The sequence below is a fragment of the Myotis nattereri genome (genome assembly GCF_964212035.1).
Source record: "Myotis nattereri genome assembly, chromosome: 13".
NCBI classification, from domain to species: domain Eukaryota; kingdom Metazoa; phylum Chordata; class Mammalia; order Chiroptera; family Vespertilionidae; genus Myotis; species Myotis nattereri.
The window spans coordinates 22,705,656-22,731,792 of record NC_138088.1 but is presented as its reverse complement, the minus strand read 5'-3'; the positions used below and the strand labels follow the sequence as shown (position 1 = coordinate 22,731,792).

General features: G+C 35.6%; 1 protein-coding gene across 1 annotated transcript in view; it reads right to left on the bottom strand.

The window, feature by feature from the left end:
* Positions 1–26,137, bottom strand: part of CTNNA3 (catenin alpha 3) — a 1,265,562-nt gene that overhangs the window by 405,715 nt on the left and 833,710 nt on the right. The window contains exon 11 of the mRNA XM_081105050.1: positions 16,970–17,126. Within this exon, the coding sequence (XP_080961176.1) occupies positions 16,970–17,126 (157 nt within the window). The remainder of the gene's footprint in view (positions 1–16,969; positions 17,127–26,137) is intronic.

Sequence of the window (26,137 nt, the reverse complement as noted above, 5' to 3'; positions counted from 1 at the left end):
TCTCAAGTCCCTTTCCCTCCACCAAAAACAAACAAACAAACAAACAAAAAACTGTATACCACTATTGCAAGGGTCACTCATTCATTCCTATTTTAATCCGAATGCTAAATTGCACACCATTGTTTTTCTCCATAATAGCTTTGTGTTTTACTCCACGCATATTTAATAAGGACCTACTGCATACAAACACGGGTCATAGGGCTTTGTGCGAAATATAAGAAGTAAAAGGTCGCACTTTTTTGTTTTCTAGAACTACATATTCTACTGTAAACATTTATAAAATTTCTTTAAAATTTTCTCTAATTACTATAGGAAAAGCCAGTTAACTTATCTTTAACATATTTATTTATTCACAGGAGAATATTTGGGATTACCTAAGTAAAATGATCATTTAATTTTAAAAGTTAATCTGCTCTGAAAGAAAACTACATATTTTCCCATGGGAAATAAATAATATCTTTAATCTCCTACTGTTTTTTTTTTTTTTTATTTAGGAACTCTTTGGTTTGCTCTCTTGATAAACAGATACCATTAAATGGATTTTAGGGCAAAACGTGTGTATTTACCAAAGAGGTAAAAGGAGTTACAACAGCATTTCAAATGGCAGCCCAGTTTTGTTACAAGTAAAGTAAGTAAAAGAGCTATAAAAAATTATCTCTCTCTCTCTCTCTCTTCCTCCCTCTCCCTTTCTCCCTTTGTCTCCCTTCCTCTTTCAGAGAGGAAGGGAGAGGGAGAGAGATAGAAAAATCAATGATGAGAGAGAATCAGTCATTGGCTGCCTCCTGCACGTCCTGGGGATCAAGCCCTCAACCTGGGCATGTGGCCTGACTGGGAAGGAACCATGACATCCTGATTCATTGGTAGATGCTCAGTCACGGAGCCCCTCAGGCCCAGAAGCTCTCTGCTCTTTTAAACTAAGAGCCTGGGTGAGCCACAGAGACCAACAGATAAGCCTCTGTCCTCCATTCCCAGCTACCACAGGAGCAGTTCTGGGACTGCAGGACAACTGCAAATTCCCTCCTTCGGGCAAAGGGCAGAAAACAGTATGGCTGTTAGCTGAATAATGCAGGGTCTAGAAATTATAGAAAACAAAAGGTACAGGAAACATTGCAACTAAAAAAAAAATCCAAGTATGGTATGATTCCAGAAGAAAGGGATTTCTAATTTTGCTAACCCCTGTAAATATGAGAACACAAATGATTGCAAGGCGGTGTGTCATGAGGACCAGGAGTGTCCCGATGCAGGTCTCTTTATTTTGAATGCCCTCCTTTTTCTTCCCCATTTTAGTCTTTTGAGTGAATTCCAGCCATCAAGTTCCACTTGAAATTCTACATTTTTTCTTTTCTTTTCTTTTTTGGAACTGCTTCCTAATCCATCCACCAGGAATCATTCTTATCCTCTCTCTACTCACACTGGCCTCACTATAACATATAGCCTCTGATGGTTCATCAGTTGTTTCACAGGTACTAGCCTTTTGTCCCCAAACAGAAATTGATTTGTTAATTAGCCCCAGCTAAGATATTGCAAAACCCTTTTTTCTACCTCTTTCAATGTTCCCCCCAAGGATATGGTGACTGTACTAAATACCATGTAAATCCCAGTACACCATCCATTTCTGCATAATTCCCTTCATCTCTTAATCTCAGCAACCACTGCAGAAGAACACACCCTTTCTTAGTGAATTCCCCATTTTCTTTGTTGTATATAATTATAAATTGCTTAAATTTTTATTTTGGAAGCATGCTGAAGTTCGACAATTGATGATAATTATTGCCTATGTTTTCCTCACTTTTGAAAACTGGAACAGTGTTTACCCTCTTTAGTTCTTTAGCACTATTTTTATTCCCTGTTGTCCTGTAGAAATTACTAAAGTAGTTCTACATCAACATCTGCCAGTTTCCTCTGATTTCTGGGATGTCATTTGCCGTGGACATAGACAATAGGGTGGTGAAGGCCTAGGGGGCTGGGGGGGGGGGGCAGTAGGGGCAGGCTAGAAGGGGTCAATGGGGAAAATAAAGGGGACATATGTAATTTTTCCAACAATAAAGGTTTAAAACAAAATAAATCAGCCAGATACTTTTATTATACTACCAGTTGGGCTTTGATCCCCTTAGCCATATTTGTTATACCCCATTGAGATTGAAGATCATTGTCATTGACAGAGAAGGCTGAAGCAAAATAGGAGTTGAATGGCTCTTTGATTTTTCTGCCCCACCCCACCCCCGTCATCTGATTTCTCACCATCTGGCCTAACCAGTTGGGCTTATTTCTTCCTTGTTCCTCTTTGACATGAAAAGGGGGGTTTATGACTTGTGTTGAAAAAGGAATTGAAAATGACTGTGAACATACCAATTGTACTCAAAAGCACAGATTGTCCTTAGGGAAATATAGTGAGAATATTACTAATTGCTAGATCAAACTATAAGACAAAAGGAGACAGGAATACGGGGAAAAAAGATAAAATATTCATCTGGAACAATTAGAAGATCAAAGGTGACATAATTTTAAAACAGGAAGCTAATGTTCTAACCAAAGCATGTTTCTTTCTTCAATTAATAATAATTCAGTGTGCTGCATAAAACAGCTTTATCATGTCAGTTTCATTTCTTTTGCAAAAGTACAATGAAAGACAGACCAAAGAGAGGGATGGTTTGCAACAAAGGCAATGCAATAACGAGAGCCTTGAAGAGCCTCTAAAGCCGTAAGAGCAGTAAAAATCCTTCTAAACCTTCATCCATCTGCTCCCCACAACAAATATTCTCAAAAGTGAAGAAAGCAGTAGTTTGCATATTTCTTGTCATCTAATTCAATTGGAAGTTTAAGTGTTTGTGAATTTTCAACTTCACTTGACAATTTTACATTTTTTTCCTTGGGCGTTGGTAATAAATGCTACACTATTATTAACGTGACAACTTCTTTCACAGAGATCTGGAGACATAATTCATTACCCAATAGCATCTGTAAATATTAAATAAAACCAGAATTTAAAAGGACACAAAGGAAAACTAGTTCCAATTAACCACTTGACAATAAAGCAGTAAAAAGCAGATACTGCCAGGCAGTATTCCAGTGTATTAGACGCTGATTAATCCATACGCTTCCAGAGACAGTGGGAAACATACTACAAGTTCTAATATCATAAATCTCCTTTAAAATGTATGGTTTATAATTCTTCTATTCATGCTAAAAATAGTCACAAGTTTATTTCTATTATTTACACTTAAATCAACAAAGAAGTGTGACTTTGTGTAAAAAGCCACCTAATGTAATCATCTTCCCAAACTCTTTCTTAAGATGGGTGGAAGCAATGCAGAAGATAAAAGAAAAGAAATGATCCTATAAGATACAGAGACAATTTAAAGATTTGTAAGTTAAGAAACAAGAAATGTAACAGCTCTTATGTATAGAAGGGAGGAAAGCTCAAGACATTCATTTTTAAGTAACTTTGACTTAGGGTCAATGAATATGTTGAGAGAACTCTATGCCACAGTCACTCTGCTGTGCACTTTCAAAACCATTGCCTATTTAGTTTCAAAGATTAGTCTGTCAAATAGGAATTGTTAATCCCATTTACAGAAGAAGGAAGCAAATGATATTAAGGAATTTGTCCAAATCCAAATAACTGGTAAATGAGAGATGGCCCATTATAAACTGTGATTTTCTTTGCACGATGAGTTACTAGAGCTATCATTGGTTGTGTTGAATGGCAAAAGCTGAGGAGAAGGTATGAATGGTATCCACATTCCATGCTTGCATCACCAATCCTCCAATTTGTAGAAAATATTTGTCATGCTATACTCCATTAGCTTCTAGTTAAACTGTATCTTATTTTATGGTATTGATATCAACATATTGACCATAGTAGTATAGCATATGCCCACACTGTGACTCAGAAGGATAACATTATTCCTTGGCCAGCCCTTAAACTTTCAGAGTTCTTTATCTACCCCACCGCCTTGATAATTACATTAAAGGATCAACTCCCATGAGGAGAGAAAAGAAATCAAATTTTATTAAGAATAAGATCAATGACTACGAGGAAAGTTGATATTAGAATGTATTTTTAATAGCCATGATATGAACTTGAACTTGGTGTGATCACGGGAACATAAGTTTAAAGAGAATATGACTAAGGATTTTCAAAAAGCATGTTCATAAAGTATTTCATTAGTATCTGGAGATACAGAGATCAATGTAGTAATTAATGACATAACTGTGATACCTAATATCTCACTAATTACCAATGGGATATAAAGGTACTTATGTTGGGAAATTCAGCTAAAATTTATTTTAGAAGAAAGAAGTGAAAGTTATTTTATTAAACTCATTTATAAAAGCTATTTCCACCAGGCAGTAATGACAGATATTTTAAGAAACTTGCTAACAGCTACCTAGCATACAGTGAAAGATTAAAAAAAAATGATCATTTGATTACCCCCCTTTATTTTCTATATTTTCATATCCTCCTTCAGTTAATTTGACCATTAGCTAAGGCATATATGTCATATATTTCATTATGAAAACCTTTTACTAAAGTCTCCAGGAGTTTTGGCATCATCATATTTACTATGAAAATCATGCTAATATCAAAATATAAGCCTTGAATTTTTAAAATTCCATGGAATATTCTGGTGGGTTAGTAGATATGATAAGAAAATTATTATGCTCTACTGTTTAAAATAAAATATACTAATAAAGCTATATTTTGAAGAGATATATGTACATAGAGTCTGACAATGAAGTGATTTCAAGTTTGACTAAATGACATAAACACTATTTTACTATAATTAAGAAACAAAGTACAAATATTCTTGTAGGATCTATATCGCAATTAATTAAGCCATTTGACAAAACAAAAGATTCTTACAAAGTTTCAGAGGCAACCTATTTTCAAAAATAAATGCCATTTTGAAGGACAATAAAGACTGGAAGAATTAATATTATTAAAATGTCAATACTACCCAAAGTAATCCACATATTCAATGCAATTTCTTTCAAAATTCCAATGGCATATTTCACAGAACTAGAATAATTCTAAAATTTGTTTGAAACCCTAAAAGATCTTGAATAATCAAAGCAAAATTTATCATTTTACTTCTTCCTTTCTTATTTGGATGCCTTTTATTTATTTTTCTTGCCTAATTGCTGTGTCTAAGACTTCTAATGCTTCACTGAATAAACTTGGCAAGAGCAAGGATCCTTGTCTTATTCCTGATCTTAAAGGAAAAACTTTTAGTTTTTACAATTGAGTATGATGTTAGCTGTTAGTCTGTCATATATGGCCTTTATTATAATAAGATAAATTCCCTCTATGCCTACTTTGCTGAGAGTTTATATCAAAAGTGGATGTTGTATTTTATCAAATGCTTTTTCTGCATCTAATGAGATAATATTACTTTTATCCTTCATTTTGTTGATGTGGTCTATCACATTGATTGATATATGAATGTTGAATTATCCTTACATCCCTGGAAGAAGTCCCACTTGACTGTGGTTTATGATTTTTTAATGTCTTGTTAAATTTAATTTGCTAATATTTGTAGAGGATTTTAAAATCTATGTTCATGATTTTTTGTGACATGCTTGTACAGTTTTGGTATCAGGGTAACGCTGGATCTTAGAACAAGTGAGTCCTTGTCAGCCCTTTATGAGTAGATTCTCTGTTTTCTACAGTTCTGTGGTTTTCCTGGACTTAACCCCTACTGGCTTTGAAAAACCAACAATTTTGGGTCACCTCTTTCCAGTGCTGGATAGAGGGCTGGGGTGTCTGATGCCAGGCACAATTCCTTCACTCCTCGAGGAAGAGTTCTGTATTTTTTGGATCCCTCCTGTTTGTAGGTTGCTGTGGTGCCTCAGGTGGGGTCCTGGGCAAGACTGTGTTTCTGCCTCTCCTATCCATCTCAGTGTGTCTCTTTTATCTTTTGTGGTGGAGGTGTTCACCTAACTCTCAGGTCTTTTTTCAGAGTAAAGTATTCCATATGTAGCTCTAAATTTGTTGTATCCATGGGAGCAGGTGAATTCAGGGCCTTCCTCTACTGCCATCTTGAACTTGACCTGACCTAAAATGATCATTTAACAGGTACTGCACTTGTATTATGAAAACCTGAAATCCCAAAGCAACTTAATCCCAAAAATAAAATCTGTAATATAGGGGGGAAAATCATTCATAAAATTATCTATAAATAGATGTAAACTATTAAATTATTTGTAAATGCCTACTAGTTATATCTTTTAAAAATTGTATGGAGAACCAGGTTGAAATTTACTGTACATCTTTAATTATTATAGAGATGAATAAATTATATAATACTAAATATGAAGTATGCTTTGACTCTTTGAATTAAGTTCTTAAGGTCCTTATAGTGAAGTACTAAATGCCAATATACAAAACAGCGATCACAAATTTAAATAACAATAAAACATAATGAGATTTTAAAGATTGGCTTAGCTGATAGAAAGATAACCTTGGTGTCTTTTCATATAAACTAATGCACCACATTGAAATGGCATCCAAGGGCTCGTTTCCTCCATTAGACTATACATCCCTTGTAGATAAGTCCAATGTGTCTTATGCACACTGTATCACTAGGGTGACGGGAATGGTTCACAAACATTTGTTGACGGACACAGTAAACAGTTAATACCAAAGTGTTCATTGTATGCTTGCTTAAAGGATGTTATTCCTCCATCATTTGCTTCACAATTGCTAGAAGGACGGTAACACAGAATAGCATTTAAATCTTATTGCCATGACCCTGTGGGAAACCCTCACCTTTAGGTCTGAGTTTCATATACCCAGAGTGAGAAGAACTAGTGCCTGAGGCCGGCTCTGATTATTAATGATGCTCTAGATCTCCAAATCCAATATAAGTAAAATGTCTATCATGCAGATTTGCTCACTAGGAGGCAAGGGCTTTTATCAAAATCCATAGTAAAGGGAAAATTGTAAAATCCTAGGAAAGGTTACACAGGGGACTTCAATTATATATGTAATATCAAGTATGACAAAAGTTTAAGGTTTGGTGAATCTTCATGGTAAGATTAGTTTGTTATTCTATCCATTTTACTCTTTGGATGCTTGAAATAGTTTATAGTAAAAATATTTTTTAGAAATTAGCCATTCTTTTCCTACCTTCACCCACAAAACAAGGGTACAAAAATGGCATAAGAATCTTACAGAATATTATTTCATCAGAGTCTGATCCTGGGTGATAAAGGTTTAGGTAACTTCCACCTTCACAAAGCATTTTCTTAAACTATATTACTAATTCACAATCAAGTTCAGGAATACTGGATAATCACCATTACTTGGTGAGTTTTAGGTACTGATATAGTTTCACCTGGGAAGAGCACTCTGTTATTCCAGGCACACAGTCAACCACACTGCCTGTCTTTGTATCTTGAGATTTACTTCTCCTGTTCACTTAATCTCTTTAAAAAGCAGAAATCATAACATAATAAAATATATAAAATAATCTATTTCAATAATAATGTATCCTATTTTTCATCAGCTTTTGTTCTATTATTTTCAAAGAATAAAGCATAACCAATAAAATTTAAGTCTAATATGTACAATCAGCCCCATGGAGCTCTCTCCCTCTCCAGAGCTAATCCCAGGAATGTATTTGTTACATAAGACATTTATGGCATTCTATTATTCATATTGCTCTAAAACTTGCTAAGTTACTCAACACTGCTTTTTAAAATCTGTCATATTAACATGTGAAACACATTTATTTGTTTTAACTACTATGTTTGCTGCTATTTATTAATTCTCCTACTGATGGATGTTTATATTATATCCAGCTTTCACTATTTTAAAAAATACCATAGTGATCATACTTGTACAAGCCTTCGTTATGAATATGTGCACAAGTTTTTCCAATACATATAGGATATTTGTTGCAAAATAATCTAGGTAGCACATATTGCTATTTTATTCTTCAAAGAGATTAAAACAATTTATACATTCCATGAAGCAGCATATAAGAGTTATTATTTTTCTACATTTTGTCTAATATTTGGCATTATTATAATTCTAAATTTTTAACATCTGATAGTTATATGCCATAGTTTTTAAGGTAATTATTCAGTCATTTTGATAAACTATAGTGTACTAATTAAGATAGGTTTAACAAAGTAGTTCTTCTAAAGATATTTATTTTTCTCATACCTAGTTTAAATTTTAACAATAGTCCCTGCCAGTGTAGCTCAGCGGTTGACTATAGACCCAGGAACCAAGAGATCGCTGGTTTGATTCCTGGTCAGGGCCTGGGTTGCAGGTTTGTTCTCCAGTAGGGGGTGTGCAGGAGGCAGCCAACTGATCAATGATTCCTCTCTCATTGATATTTGTATCTCTCTATCCTTTTCCCTTCCTCTCTCTCTCCAAAACTCAATAAAAACATATTTTTAAAAAATAATTTTAACAATGGCCTCCCAGTGAAATGATGTTAGTAATAATGTCTATCTTTTACTGGGCCACTTTGTATGTCCTAGATACCATTCAATGCATTTTAACTACATCATCGTATTTAATTATTTCAATCATGCAAGAATGGCTCTAAGAGAGCAGGGGACTTTTTTTCTGTTCTACTGACTGTTCTATTTCTAGGATTTAAAACAGTCCTATCACCTAATAGGTGCTCAGTAAATATTTGTTAAATAAATGGATAAACGTGTCCTAGTCCATTCAGGCTGCTATAACAATAACACAGACTGGATAGTTTATAAACAACATAAATTTATTTTTCACTGTTCAGAAGGCTGGGAAGTCCAAGATCATGGCACCAGTACAGCTGTGATCTGGGGGAGCCCTCTTCATGGTTGACATCTGGTGGGTTTCTCACTCTGCTCTCATATAGTGGAAGGGGCTAGGAATCTCTGAGGGGTCTCTTATAAGAACCTAATTCCATTCATGAGGATTCCACCCTCCTGACCTAGGAGGCACCTCCCAAGGGTCCCACCGTGTAATGCTTTCATATTGGACACTAGGGTTTCAACATGTGAATTTGAGGGGGATGCAAACATTTAGACCACAGCAAAATGATATCGCTATTAACATTTTACAGAATGGCATTTAGTGATCAATGGTTAATTTATTTCCCAAAGATGATAGAACTGGAAAGAAATGGAAGACTTTTACATCTTAAGCACTTAAACCCCTCCAATCTTCTCTTTCTGTGTTTCCCTAGAGATAGAATCCATTGTCTTGATGTTTAATCTATGAGTTCTTTTAATGGTGACATTTTAGTAAGAATGACATGTGCTTTTGTGAGAATGTAATTCTTAGCTGCCACTCTCAAATATGCATAGAATGTTCACAGCACAGGCTCTAGAACCACTCTGTAAGCAGAGGGTTCTATTGTTCTGTTACTAGGTCCCAGGATGCTATCAAAGTCCCCAAATCAATGCCAACACACACTTGCAATCTCATGTACATGGCTTCGTACTTCCAGATCTTGTATCTGCACCTGCATGAGTAGCCCAAGCCATGCTTTGGTGTAGGCCCAATGGACAACCTTTGGCATGTAGGTAGGGATCATCCTGCTTTTTCTGCCTAAAAACTCTTTATCTCTAGCTGAAGTGTTTGGTCTTTCAGAATGCTCAGAAGCACGTCTTGGCCTCATTCCTAGGTGGGGGAATATTGTATGGTAAGAAGAAACTTTCCTTTTAATCTCTCATTTAATCTATAAAATGTCTGGCCAGTGTAGTTCAGTGATTCAGCATCAACCTATGAGCCAGGAGTTCACAGTTGGATTCCTGGTCAGGGCACATTCCCCAGGTTGCAGGCTCCATCCCCAGTAGGGATCTCTTAGGAGGCAGTTGATCAATGAGTCTCTCTCATCATTGATGTTTCTGTCTCTCTCCCTCTCCCTTCCTCTCTAAAATCAATAAAAATATATTTTTAAAAATAAAAAATAATAAAATGCCCTGCAAGGTTCACCATGTTAAGACTTTTTATTTTCCCAAATTACACTAATTAAATGCATGAGCTTAGAGTTGACACACTGCCCAGAATTAATTAAATACAAATGAAATTATAAGACTCACTTTGAGTCTTTGTTTTTGTTGAAAGTTTCAATATATCTGGCTATGGCAAGCGATATAGTTATTAATACTGTATATACTCACTGAGATAATTTTTTAAAGCTTTTTATGAAATATCTATTTTATCATTCCTAGCCTTTGTAAGTACATAACTTACAAAGTACATCTGCAAAATTTAGGAATTATTTATTATCTTTTTATACAAGACTAAAATAAAAGCCCTGTATGCTATTAATTTTATCAGTGAGATTATTGATGATTATGCCAGCTCTACCTTAAAGTTCTGCTAAAAATTCTCAACTCTGGCTGATTTTGGAAAAGTTTACAAAATAAGGAATTCTAATTATGGCTTTTCTCAAGATCCAATCTATAATATTCAAACAACAGTCCTGCAGTATACCTATTGTTCATTCAAATGAGGGCATCTTAAGTGAACTTGCCTGTTAGTACACGAAATGCTGCATGATAAATATCAGTTCACATGCCCAAACTACTCTTCAGTCATGTAAGTACAGGCAGTAATTCAAAACATAATTACCAATAGAGCAACAATGGATTGCTTTAGGGAAGCCTACTCAATCATTTTTGAATGCACACTTTCTCCCTGTCTCTCCATGACTTATGTAAAGCTGTGTGTATAATTTCTCTGCAGTCTCCACAATGATCACTGAGCCATATACTACCACATTAAAATGTAAATGTAATCACAGAGAAGGCAGAAAACGACCTTACAACCACAAGACTGTCTCTGCAATTGAGCCAATGGCACAGAAGATCCTGGCTGCAGGTCATCACCGGACTCTCCTGATGAAGAGCTTCTTTGCTGGGTAAATGGACACCTGGGTGACTCAGCCTGGGCTAGGTTTAAGTCATCAAACTGGCTCTCCCCTCATCTTCCTATTGTCACATCTTGGATGTGCCAGTCTTGTGTTTTAATTTCTTGGAGGTGGGGTTGAGAAAGTGAGGGAACACCTGCTTTATATTGAGTTTATTTTATTTTCACTTCCAAAAGCAATTAAAGCATTACTGAGCACTACACGATCTACTTCTATCAGAATGGGTTTCAGCACTCTATGACACTTCTCGTCAAAATTTTAGACCATTTACATTCTCCTACAAATGTTCAAGACTTTATATTATGGCACCTGTTGACTGTTGAGCCCAGTACCAATCCAGATGTACCCTCAGTTCCTGAGGTAGTGGCCAACGGCTCTCTCAAACAAAGCACACGTTCACATGCTTTTATCTTTCTGTGATGCCATTCCAATTTTTTCAAGGTTCAATTCAACAATTCAGTTCAACCACTATGTACTTTAACCACTATGCTTCCCCCGATACCTGACATTCCAGCAGCACTCATTGCACAGCATTTTGTTCATATGGCTATTAGAATTCTTTGGAAACTGCTTTATATATACTAGATTATGAGTTCTCTGCAAGCAAGCATTATGCCTTTTCCTCTTTTACATCTTCCCCCATTTCCCAGCATGCTGACTTGCCTATAGTTGATATTCAATACACTTATAACAATTTATTGTTGCAGAATAAGATTTCAAATCTCAATTTTAAAAGCATGCATCTGAATATTGAAACACTTCATGCCTTGATGCGTTTAATCAACTAACATTTCAGTAGGTGTATGTTGAAGAGATATATAAATCAATGCATGATAATTAGTTATAATTATATTATGTAATTTATCTTTGCATAGATATATACTGTATTAGTCATCTTTTATCCCAACACCTATTCCATAAACATTATGTTGGGATTTAATAGTACTTAGCATGTGTGCAATTAATTTAAAAATTTAATCTTTCTAATATTATTATGTGTTTATGTGGTACTAAGGTAGGAAAAAAAATTGAAAATCTATTGATTTTTATTTTCCTTTGTTAAATGACTTATATATAACTTTGTAGAAGCCAAAGATCATGTTTACTACAATGTCATGAACACAGAGGCTTTTGTTAGTGAACTTTTGATGACAGTGTCAGTTATCTTTGTGTCACTAAGTCAAGGTCGTAGAACATTGTGAAAATTAATGATTTAAGTTATTTGTCATAATTTGAAGATTTTAAAAATATTAATTCCAGGCTGAAGACAGTTAATGAAAGCATAATACATAAGCCCCCAAAATCAATCTTACAAATTACCTATTGAAAGCCTTCAAGAAAAATTCTGGAAGCAGGAGGTTCAATTGGAAAGATTATATGGCAATTCAAGTAAGAGATAATGGATTGACCTGGAATAATAGCAGTGGATATAGAGGAAAGTGGACATAAAGAGAAATTTAGGACATGGAATAAAGATCCTCAAACATCCTCCAATATTATAATTCACCAAGTATCAATATGATAGTATCTTTAAAGTGAAAACACCTTTACAATAAGGGAACAGCAGTGCTAATTCTAATCAATAAATGGTCAATCTCTCTTTTAGAAAATTCCAAACTATGCCAGTGGCGTTCTCTATTCATCCTGTGATCCCCTCTCTCCAATAATCCCCATTCTCACAGCTCTCTTGCAAGTTATCTCTTCTAGTAACTTTTACTCATTATTAAATCGCCAATACCATTCATAGTGTTCAACACTTAAAATTATGCAACATCTTTTAATTAATGAAGGAAGGAATAAAGTTTTTTAAAAGGGCAAATATTCACCAAGCCTCACATTTCCTTACTTCTTAGCAGCAATGGTTCAATAGTTCTTATGGTCCAAATCATTCTCTCTTCTATCCAAGTTCACTTCTTCTAAACAGTTATTTGAGATTATTGTTCACCATGAGTCAACTAATGCAATGGTTCAAAAAGCCAATTGAACCAGATGTTACCTCTTCCAAATTTGTGTCTTAAACAGAGGTATGAAATGTTTTTATATTCACAAATGCATTACTAATGGTGGAGACTTCAGGCGGCAGGGCAGGCTGAAAAGACAGAGCTGCTTAAATCTCATCACATAGGTATATCTTCTGTCTGTGCAGAAGACAAACTCTGACGTGATCAAAGAATCTTCAGACTAGTGATTTTCTGACAGGTGTTTTGTTACATGCATTGTCAGAGAGTGATAAAAAGCATAGTGAATGATGTGGGGATAAGCTCCATTATCAGTGATGGAACACAAAGTTTGGGGACCAATGCCTTTTGAAGAGTTTTTTCTAATTACTGGTGGAATGACACTCACATAAATAACACAAAACCATAAAAAGTCTCTTGCACAACTGGATGTCAGAGAACAGTTTGCCAAACATCTCTTTGCTTTTGCAAGTAGGTATAGATTTACTCTTTCATTATAATTTTACATATAAAGTTTCAAAATATATAATAAATTGGTTAGGTGGCTATATTCCTTATTATTTTCAAGAAAGAACTGATTGCACTTGTATTTGGAGTTTTCTACATATCGCAGAGAACAAAAAATCCCCAAATGGCTCTGAATATTGGCATTTTGATTGTGTATCATGAGAAATTTGGTGATTATATAAACATACAATTTTTAAATCATCAATGATATTTCTATATTTGGAATTGAAATAGATAAATAAAAGACATTTGGTATCAAAAGTACCCTTATTGACCCTACAGTCAATATTGGACAATATAAAACATTATTATAAGGTAAACATTTTATCAGTGTGATCTCTACCTTTTCTAATGACAATGAAATAATGAAGTCTAAGAATATTTTCTCACTAATTTTAAGCTGTCATTTGGTCGATATTTTATTGTGGAGAGCTGGTGTGTTGAGAATCCACAATTTTTTATAACTGACTCAGGAGAAATAGAAGTCTTTTAGGGATCCTTATTCTTTACTTATATGTAAAAACAGAACTGAGTATTTCTATCTACTGAAAGAAAGCCCATGAAAAAGAAGTTTATAAAATTTGAAAACATAATATTTTTCTAGGTAATTCACAATTTAGATGCTCTATGAACTAACTTGTTTATTGTTCTACCTGGAAAATTGCAGAACCAGATGTCTGTGAATAAAAACAACATGCGATAAAAGATCATTATAAAGTAGTACCAGAAAAGTCATTCACTGCTGATCACATCTGCAACTTTTTCTAAGAAAATCTGCACCTCACAAAAGCTACCAGATTGGGGCAGCCCCCATCACAGAAATTTGAACTATAATTAGCCAAGTGAAAGAAAGGTAACCCACCCATTGGTTGGCCTATGGTCTTAGACTTAGGACTTCTAGCCTGGTCCTAAGGATCTAGCCTTAGAACTATAAAGATATTTGGACCCAGCTATATTCTTTCTTATGTATTTGACTGGGAAGATTTTGAGAGAAGATGCCATTATCTGTAGGAACAGATGTTGAAAAGTAATGATGTAACAAAAAACACCACTGGAGCTCATGCTAACTACAAGGTAAGCTAATGAAGGCACAGAAATCTGATAAAGCAGTGGATGCCACTCAGTGTTTGTGACAAACATATTCTGTTATTTAGTCAACAGCCATTTTTCCCTTCTTATCTGCAGATAAAACTTTTGATGTTGTTTGTACAGTAAGTGATTAGTCAGGAAGGTTGAATTATGACTGGTATAAGCCCAGTGGTCTGCTAGAATCTGTTTATACCAGGTCACAAGAGCTGTTTTTATGTACTTCTTCCCAATTCAGAGTTCAATGACATCACATTGGTAGCTTGATAATTGTCAACGTGGCAGTATTTATGCCACAGAAATCAGCAAATGCTGCAAATTAGGATACCACTCTCTCTGGTCCCCAGTCATGTGGGTTAACCATGTATCAGCACTGTAAGGCCATCATGGGAAACACATTTGCTTTTGCTAGTGATTGGCCCAGGAGAAGGTACAGGACGAATCAATAACAAGTATGAGAAAGTCTTATGGAAGGCATCTAGGAACGATTTCTTTCTTGACAGGTTCAAGCCAACAATCCACTTTTCTTCCTGTTTTAGGTAGATTGTGTAATGCTCTGAGGTATAATGCTTTGAGATTAAACCATGAGGGAAGCTCAATAAAATCCAGAGATGCCTATATAGGTCATTAATAACCTTAAACCACTACCAACTTGAGCATCCAAAAACAGCACAGTAGAAACAGTCCACCCCAGTATAGAAAATAGGGGTGTGCATCTCTGTAGAGAATTTAAAACAATAATGAAACAACTACATATTAATCCATTTCTTATTACTCCCTGTACAAACAATTCTAAATAATGTTAGTGATAAGATACTCCCCCACATACCTGGATTTTATTCCTATCCAAGTTTTCTGTTATCCTAGGGCTAGTAAGTCTAGAATCAACTACCTAAAACATCTAGTTAGATAAAAGGAAGGTTTTTATTCTTTAAGCAACTTGCATATGCATTTTCTGTTACATGCAGGCAAAATATTCTAAAACACTGAAGGTGTTTATGGAAAGTAGCATACTATGAAGGTTGCTAGGTCAGGTGAATCCAGCACTAAAAAGCAAAACCATGGGTTCCTGCTCTAAGGACCCAAAGAGTAACTTAGACCCCGGCCTCCCTACTTATGCAAGACCTGGCCAATTACGGTTCTTGTTCTTGTGTGTTCAGGAGGGTCTCCCTGTTGTGCCATCAGTATACCAATAAAAGTGCCTTTACACCAAGTAGCATCAGCAGGTTCCATTCATTGTAACCAAAAGAACTACCTGAAATAAAGAACCTAGCACTGAACAGCTCACTTGCAAAAGACTGCCCTAATATAAAATGTTGAATGGATTCACATTGCAAATAGACAAAAATATGCTTAACATAGCATGTTCATAATAATAAATTACAATTTATCTAAATGCTAACAAAAGGAGAAAAATGAATTATTTTTGATGTTATATACTAATGTGGTAAAATTCAGCCAAATATTATGTGTAAAAAGGCAAATAATTTTATATATATAAAATGGATGGACATAAATCAGATACCAGTGGTTGTTATTTCTGAATAGGGGAACAAGGGATGTTAATATTTTCTCCTATACATTTTCTATTATTTGCAAAGTTTTTCACACTACAGAAATAAAACCAATTTTAAAATAATTAACACACATTTTCTTTTCATTACGGAATCTTGAAAACACACTAGGTTTCTAGAACTACTGTTCAGGATGAATATATACACACAGGTAAAAGTAACGAGTTCAACAAGTTAGACAACATACATTGGAAAACTTTAAAAAGATAAAATGATGTTAGAAATTCCTAAGAATTTGGTTTGTAAAAAAGCATGTTATCACATTTCAAGGAAATCTCTTTCTCAAATAAATGTATAATTTATTTTAAGGAAAGACTTAATTTTTATGAGAATTAAAAAAACTAAAAAGCCTTTAGTTATTTGCTGTTAGAACAGTATAGTCAAACCTGAGTTATGCGTCTGAGAATATGGCTTTCTGGGAGCAATTCCACAAGCCTGCGGTGAGAATCGTCCTGATGAGAATCACCTGGGCTTGGCCTCTCTGTTCCTGATGTAGTCAGATGTTTAGACTAGTTTATTGGATCCTTCACATCACCATTATTCAAACATATACGCTGGTAGTTGAAGTACACATTGGGTATCAAACAAATATATATGTAATATATATATATATATATATTTTTTTTTTTTTTCTGAGTGTAGAGATATTTTGGTTGGAAAAGAAATGCAGGGAAATCAAGACATACCAATATTTTAAAGAAGAGAAACTGATGATTTATTTGAAAAAAACAGGATATGCCTAAGATTTCCACCTACTATTTTTAATTATGTTTTGCTCAAGAATAGAAGTTCCTTTTAGGATCACAAGGCATGAGACTTATTACTAAGAATAGAGCATACGTAGCAGCACTTGGCAATAAGAATGCCTCATTATATTGCATAAAATTAATTAGATGCAGTATTTTTCTGGTTCAGAAAATTGACTAGAGCAAATGTATAAATTAAAAAATCAAAAACATACCAGATACAGCAAGGAAGTCATCAATGCTTGTAATGTCATCTACAGCTTCTGTGAGGACATGGATATGATTCTCCCACGTGCACTTGTACATTTCCATGGTTTTTTTGACCACTTGACTTTTGGGTCTTGCAGCCAAAGCAAGTGCAGCATTAATAACCTGTAAAGATGTGGAATGTTCACATAGTGATTTCTTTGGGAACAGTTATTCTTAAGAAGATAGGTACATTCAATTTTAGCAACAGGAAAAATGCTAAAATGTCCTCACAGGGAACTCCCTTTTTGCTTTTGGTAATTATTTTCTTTTCTTTTGACAATAATTACTTTAGGAACTATTTATTACCTGCCAGTGCATTAAGAACTACAAAAGATACAAAGATAATTGATATCTGCCTTTAAGGAATTTGTATATTCCTCAACGAGAAGGGGAACATATAATTATAACTCAATTCAGTATGTAGTACATGTCATGAGTACAAATAACAGTTTTGTAGTCTTTAGAGAACAGAGTTCACCTTCAGCAGAAACAGTAAGAGCTCTGACTTCCTTGAGGACTTGTTGAATTTTCACAGGAGATAGTCATTATTTATTCATTTGTTCATTCATGTGTCAGTCAATATTTCAAATACATTTTGAGTGTCTTTTATGTAGCCAGCACTGTCTCAAGTTTTAGGGATATGGTAATGAACAGGATACAGGCAAAACTCATTGTCTTGATCAACTTTATATGACAGTCAATTATCAAGTTCAACAAATGAAATAGATGGTCTGTTAGATGGCTATAAGAACTAAATAAAAAAACAGAGTAGAGAGAGGGATAAGGAGTAGAGTGGTGGTTAAGGTAAGAAGTTTGCAATTTTAGCAAAATTGAAATGGAAATTTAAGTAAAATCACTGGTGAGAAGGAATGCTGGGACAGGGAAGTAGCAAGATTCAAAAGGTTAGAAAACAGGGGACATGCTGTGAGAATGGGAAGCAGTCCCTCCTAGAGCCTGTAGGAGTCCCTGACTGTCTACTCCAGACTGTGGTCTTATTTGGAAGCACTGGAGGGTCATGCGGACTTTTTAGCACTTTACTCAGAATTACACTTTAGGAAAATTATTTTGGCATAGAAGGCTACGAAGTAGGTAATAGAAGTAGGTTAAAAAAAGAGGCACTGCAATGGTGGAGGCAATCAAAAGGTGTTGATGGGACTTTCAGTTAACTAAAGGAGGATGAGAGCAGGTTAATTATTGCCAAAAATATCACGCAGGTGTTAATTATTTTGTGTGTGTAACTGATTTTTTCAGATTTTCTATAGTGGATATGTTTTAGCTGTATACTCAGGATAAATGAAGTTATTCTTCAAAGAGAGATGATTACTAAGGCCTCTCCATGACTAATGGAGAGGAGGGAGAGTTTTTGTTTGTTTGTTTTTGTTTGTTTGTTTGTTTGTTTTTGTCAGTAAGGGGAGTAGAGCCAGATGTGTGCAATTGTTTTGGAGGATAGCGTTGCTGAGGGGTACTAGATGTTGACTTTGAAATGACTCTTGGCTCTCCATACAAATTACATAGAGAGCAATCAGAGAGCTGAAATTGGAGCTCATAAAAACTTTGTCTCTGCACTGGATACTAAGGACATCACAATGAAGATGATGCCACCATAGTTTCTAAGACAGGCCACAATCTAGTAGAACAATCAAGGGGAAAACAGGCAAATGCAACGTCCCAGTGGTTCTTATAAAGCTGGCCTGGATCAGAATCACCTGGAGAGGTTGTGAAAACACAGCATAAATGAAGCCACACCCTAGTTTCTAACTCAGTCCAATCACCTCGCGGCTTGATAATTTGCCCTTATAGCAAGTTCCCAGACGATAGTGATGCCACTGGTGGGCCTCCTGCACTGAAACCCACTGCAGCATATAATACATGCTATAACATGAGGGCTATTGTAAAAGGAAGCACAGGATGCTCTATAATACACGGGAGAGGTACCCAGCTCCGTAAGGAAAGATGCCCCGATGTACTGAAAGTTGAAAAATAAGTAGACATTAGTATAAGGTGATATCCTTTTGGGAAGGAACAATAGCACATGAAATGACCCAGAAATGAGATAGAGAATAACCTCACCTGCTGGGAAATGTTTAGCAGAAAGGCCATAGTATTAGAGTTGGAAGAAAATCAAAGGATACAATGGGCAGAGGGAGGAGAAAAACACCTTTGCAAAGTATCCACAAAGTGGAAGTGGTAGAGATGAGAAAAAGAACCATCACAAAGGAGGTAGAAAACTGAGATATTAAAGATCAATATGAGAAAGAAGTTTTTCAAAAGGTCACATGTAGTAGAATCAAGAATAATGAGAACTAAAAATTGCTTTTGAAATCGGAAAACAGGCCTCGTTAGTGTAGCAGAATGTTGGACACAGGATTCAAATTTCACCACCATAACATGGAAACAATAAAAATAATATTTTTCTAGTAAGTAACCTAAAGGCTGAACTTTACTTAAATGACTTCCAACAAATTATTGGGGGTAGAGGAAGGGAAACATTTGTGGCTTGAAAATATTAATTGATATTCTCTTATTTCATTTTTATGAAAGAGCACATGAAATTCTAAGAAAACACACACTACTCTGAGGAATAACTACTGTACAGTATGCCTTGACTTCAGTTTTAGAGTTTTATTAACCCATTAGCGTACAGTGTAGGCTTGTGTATATTGCAAGGCTCTGGTCTCTGGTGGTTAATTTTCCTTGCAATTAAACAACTGTGCACACATGTGGCTGTGTTGAAATTCATAGGGAGGCATACTTTTAAAGTGGTCCTGGTGAAGAACCTTCAGTGGGGGCAAGGCGACATGAATATAAGACAGGCTATATTTTTAAAGGACATTTGCAGTTCTGCTGCTGATCCAGCTTATCTGATTCAACATTGTACACTATGATAAAACTCTATCCTACCTGGTTCTCCTGATAGTTAGCTTGAATCTAAAAGCAGACAAAATTCCGAAGATAAGCTAGCCCTGTTTAAGGGAGAAGAAAATCTTCATCCCAATGCCACACTCCTGGAATTTTTTCTATATATCTAGAGGGAAGGGGAAAAAAAGGACCATTCCTCAATCCTCTTCAGGCTAAACAGGACTGACATGAGTTGTATTGCTTTCTGAGGCATTTTTATTACATTACTAGAGGCCCGGTGCACAAATTCGTGCACAGATGGGGTCCAGCCTGCCCGTCCTGATCAGGGTCGATCGGGCCAGCCAGGATGAGGGGATGTGGAAGGTTGGCCAGCTGGCCCCACCCCTGATCAGGGTAGGGGGGTGCCTATGAGGGACCAGGCTGGTTGGGGGAGGGGCCGCAGGAGGTTGGTGGGCCAACCCTGCCCCCGATCAGAGTGTGGGGAGCCAATCAGGAATGAGAGTGGTTGTGGGACGGGGCCGTCCCCACCCCCTGGTCAAATTCCCAGTTGAACTCCTGGTGGAGGGGACAATTTGCATATTAGGTATTTATTATATAAGATGGTTGAGATGTGTACATGACCCTGTGAATCACCTAGTCAGTCATTTCGCCTTTGAAACAGTGTCTTTACACTTCAGAATTTTATTACATCTTAACTAGACAATTTTAATAGTCTTTTAAATAGTTTCCTTTAAAATAGTTTCCTAGCTCTAGTCCCTACAGAAAAGGCTTTATTTATTTATTTATTTATTTATTTATTTATTTATTAAATGGGATTTTGTCAAGCAAGTAAGGAGAGCAAAGGATTTGAGCAAGATTATAGCAGCAGGACATGGAACCCAAAGATCTGCTGAGACCTCTACTGGGTTCCTTCCTCTTTGTGTCTGGCTTCTGCTCTCCCAACTTTTCCTGCCAATGCTCACTGATAAAGGCTGTGTTTGCTGCTGCTTCTTTCTCCGACTGGTCTCCATTTCTCCTTCCTCACAGAGGCCTGTTCAAACTAGCTCCTATCAGCCTTGGTGCCTGGTGATATTAGGCCCCTCTGGTGGAAGCCTGCCTAGTTTCAGCAGGTCCCATTCTACCTCCTTCAGGCTTCCTACCCTTTCTACCGGGACATGGGACAAAGGCCTCAGCATACTTTAGGCTAAGCTCCTTCCCATTAAAAAATTATTTTTCAGTTACAGTTTGCATTCAATATCACTTTGAGTTGTTATATTAAATCAGAACATTTTTATTACATCATGCCTTCACTTGCTGTGGGAAACTCTCAATCATCTAAACTTGATTCAGAATATCTAGGATTTTTAGTCTGTCTCTCTAGACTTTGTAAAACGTTGGTATTTGTCAACATTTAAAAATTAGTAACTAGTTATCATTTATTTTTGCATTCTAAATACTCACTATTATTTTCTAAAGAAAGGCCCTCAAAATTGTATGAACTTTAGGTCCCACATAGCCTGGTTTGCCACAGTCAAACCATGTATTTTTCATAAAAAGCTACCTATTGTCTGAAATGATAAAATGAACATGGATTCCACTGCAATATTTTATCTAAACTTGGTCTTGATAACAAGGCTTTGACTTTGCTTCCTTAGAGAAAATAGCACTACCAGATAAAGAGGTCTTTTTAAACATTCTATAGTACTTCATCCTTTTTGAAGACAAGCTACTCCTTCCATCCTTTCTTTTGGTGTGAGATATATATATATATTTCTATTTCACTTCTGAAATTTGGTTGAAAATAGTAAAACAGTGTAGTAATCATAGGACTAACATTATTGAGAGCTTGAAATTTTCCAGGCATAGTTTCTAAGTATTTTATTTGCATTAAAACTTTTAATCCAAAGAGAAAAGCCCTTTCAGTATTCTCATTTCACCGGTCAGACAATGGAGGCAAAAAAGAAAAAAAAAAGATTGAATAATTTGTGCAAAGTTATAGAAGGAATTCTAGATTAGAAGCCAAGGGGCTTAAGTTAGAGGCTTAGTTTGCTTCAAACTGGTTTTATGTCCACAGCAAAGTCATATCAACTCTTTCATTTCCCCAGAAGTTACAGGTATGTGTGCTCTAGGGCGAGGGATCAGGGCCTGAGTTATGTGATCCCTCTCAGGTTCCTTCAGATAGGAACATCCAAATTTTTTAAATTATTATTAAATTTATTGGGTGACCTAGGTTAATAAGATTATATAAATTTCAGGTGTATAATTCTATATATCGCATTTTGTGCTCATCACTCAAAATTTAGCCTCCTTCTGCCACCTTATATTTGACCCCTTTTACTGTCTTCAACGTCCACCCCCCCACCCCCCCACCCCCATGGTAAATACTATACTGTTTTCTACATCAAACTAAAAAGCTTCAGCACAGCAAAAGAAACTATCAACAAAACAAAAAGGCAACCAACAGCATGGGAGGAGATATTTGCAACAATACCTCCAATAAGGGGCTAATATCCAGAATATATAAAGAACTCATACCATTCAGCAACAAAATAAAAATACAAACAATCCAGTTAAAAAATGGGCAGAAAATCAGACACTTTTCCCAAGAAGATATACAAATAGAAAACAGATATATGAAAAGATGCTCAGTTTCACCAGTTATAAAGGAACATACAGATTTAATACTATCATCTGATATATGTACTTCTTCTCTTGAGAGATTTCTGAAAATAATTACTTAAGAAGTGAAAATAAATCTATGTAACTTAATTTTTCCTGGGATATTTTAATATTGGCATTGATACAAATAATCTTTAAAATCTTAGTTAATATAACAAAAGCACTTTGAGGATTAAAAAGATGAGTTATGTGTAAGTACCTATATGTCTGATTACCTCAATGTCATGGCATGGAGAGAAAATTAAAATAACTAGATATATGATACCTCGAATACAGCTAAGCTAATATGTGAGGGGAATTTATAGGATATCCATTTCGGAGTAACACTTCAATGATTTTGGAATTGTAGCAATTCCATGCTAATGACATCGGATTCAATGCTTCCATTCTGTGCATTTCTTTCTTAGTTGTTGAAATGTTGCCTTGTTACCAAATGTTTCTCACTTTCTGTGGTGGTTTTTCCATATTTCCTTAGTTTTTCCAATCTTTTTCTTGTTGTGTTCTCTTATATTATACAGTGGGGCCTTGACTTACGAGTGTCACGACTAACGAGTTTTTCGAGATATGAGCCATCTCTCGGCCGATTTTTTGCTTTGAGTTGCGAGCTAAATTCGGGTTACGAGCCAGGTTCAGATACCCCACTGCTAGTTGGCGCAGCGAATGTCACAGTGAATGCCACAACATCAGCCCAGCATCACGTGTCTCACTGTTTCACTTTAATGATTTGACATATGAGTAATTTGAGTTACAAGCCCCATCACAGAACTAATTAAACTCGTAAGTCAAGGCCCCACTGTAATTAATTTATGAGAAATCATCCTTGCATTTTAATAGTAAGCTATGCAATATTTGTCATCATGAATCTCCATAGTCATATCTTTACATTAAACTAGAGGCCCAGTGAACGAATTCATGCATGGGTGGGGTCCCTCAGCCTGGCCAGGGATCGGGGCTGATGCAGGGTGGGGGGGACCAGCTGGTGGGGGGAGGCACCACAGCAGGTTGGCCAGAATAGGGGGAAAGACTGAGGGAGGTTAGACGGCTGAAGGGAGGAACCATTTGGTTGCTCGGTCGCTTAGGCTTTTATATATATAGACAGTGTGGACACATTATTTGCCACGGACTCCCACACCTTTAGATAGTTAATCACACTGCATTCAACTTTGGCCTCGCCAGGTTGTAATCTCCTTACTCCATAAAGGGATGATACCTGCAGGATAGGATTACTCACACTAGAACTTCTCATGAGGCATTACCTTGCCTTTGGATACACGTATAAGAAACTGAAATAACCTGCTCTAGGGGTCAAAGTAATTTTTAAACAGGGAAGGAGCAAAGTTGATTTCTGGGAGTATATGGCTTTGAAAGCCATATATGTTTATTTTATACTAGAGGCCGGGTGCACATATTCAGGCACAGGTGGGGTCCCTTGGCCTGGCCTGCAGGGATCGGGCTGAAACCAGCTCTCCTACATCCTCCGAGGGGTCCTGGATTGTGAGAGGGTGGTTCTCAGGTGACACACCCTGGAATTGGCCTCCCTCCTCTCTGGCTCCGGGTATGTCACCTGCTGAGAGCCACAGCTGCCAAGTCACTGCAGCTCTGCAGCTCCTGCATTGAGCATCTGCCCCTTGGTGGTCAGTGCACGTCATAGCTACCAGCTAGTTGTGCAGTTGACCAGTTGTGTGTGTATATATATATATATAAATTCTAATATGAGCTTTCATATCTCTTCATCCATACTGCTAGAGAAAAGAAGAAAAATTCAACCTATGATTATTTAGGTCATGGAACATGTAATAAAGAGCAAAAATAATGCTCTCCAGAAGATCTTTAAAAAACAATAATTTCACATAAAAATCAAACTATTTTCTTTTCATTTATACTAATTATTAGGATAGGACAACATATTAAATCAAATAAGTAAAAGAGCAATTAAAAGAATATCAAATAAATTGTTTGGCATAATAAAATTATCAATAAGTAGGTTTTGTAGATAAATTAAAATGGTATTTGGGTCAGATCCAGCTTTTAATCCAGCTTCATTACTTATTAATTTTGTGTGATTGTAGACAAATTGCTTCCTCTCTGAGCCTTAATTTCTTTATCTGTGATAGCTATAAAAATGTTTATTGCAAAGGTTGTTGGCAGATTTTAATTAGATTAGGTAATTAAAACAACTAATACTTGCCTAGCCAGGATTAGAAATTTTATGAATATTTGCTTCATGCAAATACTTTGGAAAAAATGCAGAGAATACGTAGGAAATCTAACCAATATATACACAAATAAATGTACACCAAGAATTTACAATTTTGATAGGCTCAACAATCACTTTGATATGCTAATTATGAAAATGTGCCTTGGTTAAAAATATATGAACATAAGGAAAACAGAATCTACAAAAACACTATATTTTTGTGATTTATCTGTAACATAAAACTAAAGTAAGAGAAAATTTGACATAAAAGAGAAAAAATTCTGAAACCAATAATATATATGACATTTTAAGGTATTAGAAAATACTTTAATGTCCAATGATGAAAAAGCAGAAACAACATAGATTTTTTGATCCATTATAATCTGCCATTGAGGAATTTAATAAGTTTAGAATTTGGAGTAGAAAAAAATATGGACTATCTTCCAAATTATTTGAGTTCAAGAAGACGAATTAAAAATTAATTTGATATCATTGCCAAATTAATAAATTCCCTTTTTGAAAACAGACATTTTATGTAAGAAGCATCTGCAAAGTTCACTTTTATGTAACATCCAATTTTATACAAAGTAAAGGCAAAATGCAAGTTATTTATTAACTGCCAAAATGTGTTTTAAAATAAGAAGTTGGCAAAGGTAAAAACAAAACAAAAACATATATTTGCAATGTCTGAATGCTTGGAATTGGATATTTTCTCCATATATTTGGAATTTCTGAAGATTCAGCATGGTTTTATCTAAAATCATGAGGTAAAAGGAATTCATGTAACTTTAGAAAATTTAACTTTTTTTTTTAATCTTCAACCAAGGATATTTTTTTCCATTGATTTCTAGAGATAGTGGAAAGAAGGAAGGAGGGAGGGAGGGAGAGACAGAAAAACTATAGATGTGAGAGAGACACATCAATTAATTGTCTCCTGCATATGCCCCTACCAGGACTTGGAAATCTACAACCAACTTATGTGCCCTTGATCAGAAATTGAACCTGGGACAACAATGTTCTAACCACTTAGCAACCCAGCCAGGGCAGGTTTAACATTGTCAATTAATATTTACTATGTTCCTACTGTTTATCTAAGGTAGAAAACGTTAGACAAGATAAACTCAGAAAAAAATTATTTCAAGGGTGTTGATAGGGAACTACATGCACAAATATTCAATATAGGCTAACAAGTATACATAAATCCAGACCACATAAGCAATGTTATCTCTCAGCTTCCAAGATCTATTAAGAAGATATAGGGTATAGAGTACAAATTGTGTTGAAATAGTCAAAGATGAGTTGCTCTGTCTCCCTTTTCTCATTGCTTTGTTGTTCTTGTTTTTAATAATATATTTTAATTTATTTCAAAGAGAGGAAGGGGGGGGGAGAAAGAAACATCAATGATGAGAGAGAATGAGCA